The sequence below is a fragment of the Ailuropoda melanoleuca genome, chromosome 3 (assembly GCF_002007445.2).
Source record: "Ailuropoda melanoleuca isolate Jingjing chromosome 3, ASM200744v2, whole genome shotgun sequence".
Taxonomy (NCBI): domain Eukaryota; kingdom Metazoa; phylum Chordata; class Mammalia; order Carnivora; family Ursidae; genus Ailuropoda; species Ailuropoda melanoleuca.
Window position 1 is genome coordinate 95,970,491 of NC_048220.1, and position 10,106 is coordinate 95,980,596.

The window sequence follows — 10,106 nt, forward strand, 5'->3', positions numbered from 1 at the left end:
TGGGTTTAGATAAGCCTCTTTCCTTTTGGCCCTAACTAGAACTGCTGTCCCTGGTGCTGAACCATGTTTGCCCATCAGGAAATCTGCTGCCAGGTCAATGGGGCTGAATAGAAAATCTGGCTGACTGATCTAAAGAATGCCCAGGTATAGGAGCAAGCAATACTTTGCTTTACAGGAACAGAAGCCCTCACCCCCACACACATACACACAGAGACACACACACATCTCCTGGGTGTTCTCCAGGATCCCATTTGCAGTTTTCTCCTCCAGACCCCCACCCAAAACGCCTCCAACATGGCCTCAAATGCCGGCTTGTATTAGCACAGCCCACCTCGACATTAGATTGCAGTATTATCAAAATGCTACTCCCCAAACACAAAGTCTTTATGACGTTAGCTTTTTCTACTTTAAAACAAAACAAATAAAATCCAATAAATTAATAAATAAACGAAAGTGACCTTCCTCTTTCTTCCCTCCATTTTCTACCCTATATTTTCACATTCCCCTAAATTATAACCCCATATCCTAGACCAGTGTTTAAAATCTGGGTGGTCTCCCTAGTTCCACATCTCCACCCCCTCCCCCACCCCTCCGGAACAAAACAACGCTGAAAACGGCAGATCTTACCCGGGGTAGAGCGATAGCAGGAGCAGAATCCACGCCGTCATTTTCTGTGAAAATACAGGAGTCGAGTAGTCTGAGCTTCCTGTGCTCCATATATTTGTCGAACTCATCGCTTTTTTTTTTCCTCCTCTGCCTCTAGTCTCTTGGTTTTAGAAGAAATCCCTCCCCTTTGTATTATTATTATGCTTATGATCTGATGGTGGCTCCCCCCACCTGCCTCTAGTAGGTCCCGTCACTGGGGAGCTGTATTGCCACCAGCTTTGGGAATTAATATTCAGGGGGCAGAAATAAGATCAGTACAAACGCTTGCAGATACCATCAAAGCGTCAGCTCTGGGAGCGGCTTCCAAGTCTGGGGGAATAATGTATTTGAGGCAGGGGGAGGGTACTGGGAGAGACGCACACCGAGACAAATAAGGGAGAGAGAGATGCGCGCACACTCTACACATACTCATGACCCTCACGCTCACACATTCTCTCCCAGGTCCATCATTTTAGGTCTGTTTATTTGTTTGCTCTGTTTTCTTTTCTTTTCTTTTCTTTTTTCTTTTCGAGTGGGAAGGCAGGGCTAGGGGTGTGTGTGTGTGTGTGTTTAAAAGAAATTTTTAAAAAACCTCAAGGAGTCTCTGCGCGATTAACTATCACGCAGATTAACTATGAGGTCAAAGTGGAAGAGATGCTCGCTGCTGCAGCGCGAATTAACACATGCGTGGTGTCTTCCCAGCGCTTTTAAACTACTTACTGCACACACACAAGCATGGAAGGACCGACTTTCATGGAGACAAGAGATGCCTTAACAAGCCAGCAAACTGTATCACCAATGACAGAAGGTTTGTCTCATCAGATCTGCCAAGAATCCTTATTAAAATCATGCAGTCTTAGAAATCATGGTTACACTGCGGGGGGAGGAGGGGCAGACAGTGGGGGAGGAATTACTTTCTCTGTAACATCCTGTAGGGAAACAGATTTGATGAATTTTCAATTTGAATGAAAGGAGAAACACTGATAAAATTAAAAGACATGAAAAAATTCCATGCTCCTCAGGGTTCAGGCCTTCCTTTGCTCTTCCCCATCCCCAGTGAAAATATAAAGACACAAACTACTTGAAGGTTGCAAAATATAATTGCACTGACAGCTGCTTGAGAAGAGTATACAAACCATAAAACAGGGGCTGTTTTTTGAAGAGAGTTGGATGAAGGCGGATGCTCAGAAGGACATTTAACAATATGAGGAGATTTCTATTTGCTGTGTGAGGATTGACTTTTTTTGTTCTGCTTGGTGACAATCCTGAAAATTTGTGGGGTGGATGAGTCGTGTTAGCACGCTTCCTTCTTGCTTAGAATGTTACCATGGATACTGATACATGCGAGATATCCCTCTGTGCCATCCTAGTTCATCTGCCACTGAGGAAATCCCATTACTCATCATCATAAAGAAGAAAGTGAAAGAGTGTTTCAAGTTTTCTGCAGAGTCCAGACTATAGCAAAGATGTACATGGAGAAATACAAGTGAAGAGGACAAATCAGACCCCTTGCTGATACATAGCAGGGAGTCATTTCAAACCTGTGCCTTTTCTACAGGAAGAAAGCCTTCCAGGTAGGGAACTTGAGTATGGAGTCCAGGAGGCATTCAAAGAGAACATGAAACCAGTAGGTCCACACTCCATTCACAACCCAAAGAACTGCCCAAGGACAGCAGAATTACTAGCAGCTCCTGCTAATGATGGAAGTTGAGGAGACTCATTCTGACAAGGAAGCAAACAGGGCCAAACAGACACACCTGGAATCCTGCACGCCTTTAAAAATCTGCCTCACTTTATGGCACTTGAACAAAATCCAATCAAAACAACACTATTCACAGGCAGCAGTCAATGGACTTCTTTCTATTGTGATTAAAATAGAGGGAGAACAAAAGTAAATCCCTATCTTTGTAATTCTCTTGTTCCTTGCAGCAGCTGTGAGGAACTTTGACCCTCCTTCATTTACATTTATTTACAAAAAGGTGCTGGGTTGTTAATAGCTATATCTTTGTTTTTAGTGAAGGTATTCTATTTTATTTTTGTAGGCCAAGGCCCAATGCCTACCAAAACCAGGCCAGGGCAATAAATGAAAGAAAAGGGCTATTTCTGAATCAGTAAAGTGGTGGAAACCATACACACTTGCTGAGTGACTACACCCCCATCGAATGGAGTTGCCACTGCTCTGTTCCAGTTAGAGTTGCCAGAGTAAATGGGAATAAAATTATGTGAAATATCCTAGTTTATAAAACACAAAGGAGGACACACCAAACACAGGCAGGCCATTAGGTTACAAATACTGTTTCATACCATGTAAAAAGTTGATGTGACAATTCTGTCTTCTACCATACAAAACATCTCCAATTTTGCAACATAAGTTTTTTTTCCCCAAGTTCAGTGACAAGCATATTAACCTGGAAGAATGAATGCTATCACATTCACAAAGTAGTAATTCATATACTGATCCCTTACCGGTATCACAATGATCTCCATAAATTCGAATCTATTTTAAAAATGGAATACCTCTCCGCATATTAAGAGAATCTGTGGAGGAAATTTTACCTTTTATAGTTATTTGGGTACAATTTTACCTGCACTATTCCTGGCTAGACTTCAGTTTGCCTCTGTGGATCTTTCCTATCTAGTGGGTGCTCTGAAGAAAATAATTTTAATGTATTTTTTAAGATTTTGCAATACATATTAAAATTACTGGTACTTTTAAGACATCCACTAATTTTTTTCTAATTTATTAAATTTTTTAAAATTTTTTAATTACCTTTTAGTTACATACTTAAGAAAGTATGTTTATAATGCATATTTAAATAACCATTATGTGGTTATGTATGATGCTTATACTTTCATTGTAAATAATATATTATTCATGTGCATATATTTATATTAAAATTTAAAAATTATTATAAAATAGAAAGGAAAAATCTACCACCTGCATCCTGCCATCCAAGCAAGGCATTCTCAATATGCTGGAGATTCATTCTGCAGTTTTATTCCTGAATAAAGTTTTATTTTTACTTTTAATTTGACATGTTATTACTATTATCATATTACTATGCTCAAAAGTGAATTATGAGGTCAAAATAGGATCAGTTTGGTTGTTGATACCAAATCTCTTATCACTTGGGGAATTATAACATATTACTTAGACTCTAGTTCTGATAATGATGAAATTGGCTAGCCATCCTGCATATAATAATTTTAAGTGGTGGACAAAATATAAAATAAACTGTGTGAAGTACTAGAAAACTACCACCAAAAGTAAGCAGAGAGTGTTGAATATTTGACCACAGAAAGATAAACTGAATTGGAGGAGATGTAAGAGTACATGGCTTTTCTACTGAGGGCAGTTAAAGGTTGACCAATTTTTCCCTCTTTGCCATGAACTTGCCTGGTATTAGCAGGGGAAGTCCCACCTTCCAGCAAAACCCTCAATCCCAGAGGGACAGGATGGCTAGAATCCGAAGGCAGTAATTTTACTGGTTTGAGATTTAAAAGGAGGGTGTGGGGCTTCCAGAGCCTCTCACACTGAGGGCAGAAATCACAGAAAAAAAGTAACAGCAAAGGGAGGTAAGACTCTAAATCTGTATGCAAATTTCCCTTAGATGTTTGTTTTTGGGTGAAAGGGGGAAAAGAAGCCAGGAAGCCTGGATTCCAGCTTCCACTCATCGCAGGAGACTCCGAGTTTTGAGTCAGAATCCACCAAGTTAGAGGATCATAATAAATACCTTACACTTTCCTTAAAAACCCTAGAAGGACCATAGCCCTTCTGCATTCTAGGACTAAGGATTTACTCTAAACCTAAGGACAAAACTGAAACTAACCTGAAAACAGTATAAGCTAATCCTGCACCAGATGACAGTCATTTGCTAATAACTTAACTCCTAATAAAAAAATAAATAAATCAACATTCTTTAGAGGATTATTAAAAATCAGAATGTCAATAATATATAAATTGTATTGATACATGGTAAAATTCTTTAATGCATGGTAAAAAAAAAAAATAAGACACACGAAGCACAGGATAATAGGACGCGTATTTTTTTAAAAAATAGCATTCAATATAAACCAACGAAACCTGAGATGCAATTAGCAAATAAGGGATATTCAGTCACCTATTTGAAATACTTCAGTGACTTAAAGGAAAGCATGGTTATGATGTTTATGTGGTCAATGAGTGTAGAGTAGGGACTTTCAGCAAAGAAACGGAAACTCTTTAAAAATGGAAAATTCTAGAACTGAAATGTATGACTGCAAGGAAAAGTTTATACATGAGTTTTAATAACAGATGGCAATTGCAGGATAGAAGAAATAATCGGTAGACTTGAAGATAAATCAATAAAAATTATCTAACATAAAAATCACAGAAAAATGTTGAAAAAAAACTTAAGAGTTACTAAAAACCTGTGTGACAATATCAAGCCTCCTAATGAGGTACTGTAGAAGGAGAAGAGAGAATAAAGCAGAAACATATTTAAAGTAATAATGGCCAAAAAAATTTCCCAAAATTGGTTAAAAATATTACATTAGATCCAAGAAACTCAGTGGACCCCAAGCAGTGTAAACATAATGAAAACTACTTCTTGGAACTTTATAGTCACACATCTAAAAACTAAAGATTAAATGAAAACTTTAAAAATATTCAGAGAATAATGAAACATTAATTGCTAAAGGCTAACAATGCAATGATGGTTGACTGATCAAAACAATTAAGCTCAGGAAACAGTGGGTGACATCTTTAAAGTGCTGAAAGAAAATGTATACATTGAATTCTATATCTAGTAAATGGATCCTTCAAAATTAGAAAAAAAAAAAGACATTTTCAAATAAATGAAGGCTGAGAGAATCTGTCACCAGCAGAGCTGAGATAGAAATACTAGAGTAAATTGTTCAAGCTGAGGGAAAGTAATACCATATGGAAACCCAGATCTATACAATTGGAGAGCACTGAACATGGTTAATATTTGAGAGAAGAAAAAAACACATATTTTAGTGTGTTCCCTTCAAAAGAGACCTGGCTTTTAAGTGCAAATATTATATCAGCTCTTTTTAGAGTTTATAACACATACATGTATAGTAGCACGACATATCCCAGAGCTGGGGTTAAGTTATACTGTTCCAAGTTTCTTCTATTTCATGAAGTCACATAATAGCAACTGTAAATAGACTTTGATAAATTAAAAATGAATATGGCGATCCTTAAAGCACCACTGGAAATAACATAGAAAGGTATAGCTAAAAATCATTAGAGAAATTAAAACCAAATACTAAAAAATAATTCATAAATGAAAAAGCCATCACGAAACATTACAGAATGGGGAGAAAACAATGAGACAAGGATACAAATAGCAAAATCCTGGCTGAAAATAGATGAAATAAAAGGAGTATTAGAAAAGATAAAGCGCGGGGCGCCTGGGTGGCAGAGCGGTTAAGCGTCTGCCTTCAGCTCAGGGCGTGATCCCGGCGTTATGGGATCGGGCCCCACATCAGGCTCCTCTGATGAGCCTGCTCCTTCCTCTCCCACTCCCCCTGCTTGTGTTCCCTCTCTCTCTGGCTGTCTCTATCTCTGTCAAATAAATAAATAAAATCTTTAAAAAAAAAAAAGGAAAAGATAAAGCGCCATTTCTTATGGCAAAAAGATTGATTCATCAAGAGGACATAAATATTATAAAATTTTACACACCTAATAATAGAGCTTAAAATGAAATGAAGCAAAAACTCATAGAAATAGATTTTCCCACAATCACAGTTGGCAATATTAAAAGTCTTCTCATTCACAGAACATTCAATAATTGCAGAGTAAATTAACAATATACATACTTTTCAACTGTTCATAAAATAACCCTCAATAAATTTCAAATTTTGAAAGCTTACACTGTATATTCTCTTACTACAACAGAATTCAGTTCAAAATCAATGATAGGCAGAAAATTTCCAAAAATTTTAAAAAATTGAACAGTATACTTCTAAATAATTCATAGATCAAAGAGGAAACCACATTTACCTCAAAACAAATGAAAATACATCTCAAAATTTGTTTTGTGAGCTAAAGCACGACTTGGAGGAAAAGTTTTAACTGTCAATATATAGAGAAGAAAAATTAAAATCAATTATCTAAGCTTCTGGCTTTAAAAGCTAGAAAAAGAATAAATTAATGAGCTCTACATTTGATTTTCAATAAAAGTGACGCATTTCAAAGGGTACAGCTTAGTATTTTAAAACAGTGATGTTGGACCAGATAGGAAAATTTTATTTTATTATTTTCTAAGTAGGCTCCATACCCAACATGGGGATTGAACTCACGACCCTAAAGTTAAGAGTCACATGCTCTACTGACTGAGCCAGCCAGGCACCCCTAAAATAGGCAATTTAAAGAACAAACAAAAAAGCAACCAAAAAACCTTTGTCTTTTATTCCATTGTACATGCAAAAGCTAAAAATTACAGGTTTTAGAAAGAAACACTATCTTCACGACTTTGGGGTAAGCAAAAATTCCTTAGAGAAGGTATAAAAATTTAGCATAAACTATGACATTGATAAATTGGGACTTCTGTTCATCAAAAGATTCTACTAAAAATAATGAAAATGCAAGTCACATACAGGGAGAAAATATTAACAATGAAAATATCCAGTAAAAAACTTGTATCCAGCATACATAAAGAAATCCTACATCTAATTAGAGAAAATGCCAACAACCTAATAAAAATGGTCAAAATACTTGAATAGACATTTAAGGGAAAAAATGTGTATCTAATAAGTACATGAAAAGGTTCTCATTGTCAGCGTTCATCAACAAAATATGATACCACAATGATACCTCTTCATATTAACAAAACTGGCTATACCAAATTTTTTGAGTGTAGAGAGCAGCTAAAATTCCTACATTTTCTGATGAGAATGTAAAATGGTACAACCATTTGCAAAAGATTTTGGCAGTTTCTTACAATGTTAAATATTCACTTGCCATATGACAAAATGATTCCACATCAAGGTATTTATCAAGGAAAAATAAAAATATGTGTTCCCCACCCCTCCAACCAAAAAAAGCCCTGTACAAGCAGGCTGTAGAAGATTTGTTAGATTTGGAACAATCCAAATATCAATAGGAGAATGGATAATCAGATTCCATGCCATATTTATAAAAGGAAAAATGCATTATTTAGTGATATTCTCAAGAGTAACTGATTCACATGCGCACACACACACAATGTAAATATACACACACACATATTATACATATATGCATTCAAGAGCATAGTTGAATTTCAAAAATATTATGTTAAGCAAAAGAAGCCAGGCCATAAATAAATAAATAAACAAAAAAATAAATAAAAGATTCCAGTTGTATGATCTTCAAGGGCAGCAAAAGGAGTCTATGTGACTAAACCAGAATGGAGCTTCCCTAGAATAGATATGAATTGATGGGTTGAGGCACAGGAGAGATTTCTGGGATGAAGGCAATATTCTCTATCTCGATTAGGAAAGTTATTAAACGTAGGTTTAATTACTGATAAAACATCAAATTTACACTAAGATCTAACCATTTCACTGTATATTAATATCACTTTAATATATTAAATTTTATTGATAAATAGCATTCTTATCAATAAGCATAATTTGCATCGGGCACAGTGCTGTGTGACAGGCGTTATTTTATCCTCCTTGAAAAACTACAAGACAGGTACAATTCCCTTGCAATTTCCACATGGAAAGATTAAAGTTTAGGGAGGTTAAATTATTGCCCAAGATTACTCACAGAGTTACTATAGAGTTCATGGCAGAGCAGATTTAAACACAGGCAATATGATTTAAGAAAACTGAACTCTTAAGCATGAGTATACAGTTTCTGAGTAACATGAGGGTGGTTTGAAAAAGTTATTGTCTTCTCTAATTATGAGCTGTAAGAAAACTTTAGAGGCAACATGATATAATACAAAGAAGAGAGTCCAGAGTCAGGTTCTGTCATGAACTCTGACTTTAGGAAAATTACTTCATTTCCTCAAGATTTATTTTCTCATCAATAAAATGAGGGATGATACAGGTGATATAGATGGATCCTTTTGGTTCTAACATTCAGTGACCTATAATTCCAACAGCATTTTAAGGGTAGTGGAGTGGATGGAGTATCTATAGTTCCTCCAAATAGGTGAGCCCCTTCCATTACAGCGTGATATTAACAGGGTTGATGTCTATGTTATTGCACCCTTGGCTTGGTTATCTCAGTCTCGGTCTCCTTCTGTCTCATGGGAAACTCAAAGCACCTCATTGCTCAGGGTACTGAACGAGCCAGATTCACAGGTGGAGTCTTTTTCCCCATAATTGAATCTGGGTTGACCTCAAATTTGCTTTGTCCAATAGAATGTACAAATACATGAGTTCTGAAGTCTGGGCCTCAAATTGCAGGCATTCTCAACATTTACTTAGCATGGTGCACAATGTAAGACTTTGATCGATGCTGTGAATTACCTTGTAATGATTCTCAGATGTTCCAGGCAATCATGACACAGTAAAGCAGACTTTTCCCAGGCTAATGATGTGCTTCCCAGGGAATTTCTTTCAGACTTGGAGTCACAGGAGTGTCATTTAGTGTGACAATGTTAGTGGATGGGACTGGTGGGACAGACAGGCCTGGAGCTGTAGTATGAACTCCCCCCTACTGGCTCCAGAATCAAGTACCCGTACAAGAGGATTGTAAACCACAGGGGAAAATAAGGACAAATGAAAATGACAGCAAATGATTATAGTGACAATTTGACATTCTTCAAATGCATTTAATTTCCTTTTTTTTTTTGTTCAGTTGAAAGGTCAATCAGCTTTTAAATGATTTCATTTTTTAAAAATTTTAATTGTGGTAGAAAACACAAATATAAGTACAATAATTGTTGAAACATCACAGTTTATATGACACAGTTTGCATCAGCAGAAAACAAATGTGAAAACCTTGAAAAAATATGGATCTACCAAACTATAAAAACATTCAGCTTAAAATTATCAGACTATTTTATTGAGGAAACTAATTTCAGCACCTCAAAATTAATACCTAAAAGAAAACATGGCTTCTTTAAAGCTACAGAAAATAGGTGAAATTTTCTACTGCCTTTGTCAAAAAGTGAGAGATTTCAGAAAGAAAAATTAATCCATGTTTTAAGTCTTATTAGAAATTTTTACTAATATGCCTAGGGCACAACTGATAGTTTTGTTTTTTGTTGGGTTTTTGGTTTTTTTTTTTTTTTTACATTTATCTCAATCTGCATATGGGCTAATAATAATGCTGTGTGGGTTACATAAATTAGTATATAATTAATTTACACAATTTATGGCCTATATTTTAAGTTCAATAATTATATTTTATTATCATTATCTATTTTCCTAGTATTTAACAACATTCACCAAAATTTATTAGTACCTAGGAGTTACCAGGCCTCAGCATGGGCATCATTTAAACAAGGTTACTT

General features: G+C 36.0%; 1 protein-coding gene across 2 annotated transcripts in view; it reads right to left on the reverse strand.

Moving 5' to 3' along the window:
- GABRG2 (gamma-aminobutyric acid type A receptor subunit gamma2) overlaps positions 1–1,187 on the reverse strand; it is a 96,870-nt gene extending 95,683 nt beyond the window's left edge. The window contains exon 1 of one of the 2 annotated variants that reach the window (XM_034656768.1): positions 628–1,187. In XM_034656768.1, coding sequence (XP_034512659.1) covers positions 628–734 — 107 coding nt within the window. In that variant the 5' untranslated portion in view covers positions 735–1,187. The remainder of the gene's footprint in view (positions 1–627) is intronic. The other variant, XM_034656769.1, reaches the window with a different exon arrangement.
- Between the last annotated feature and the right edge of the window lie 8,919 nt (positions 1,188–10,106).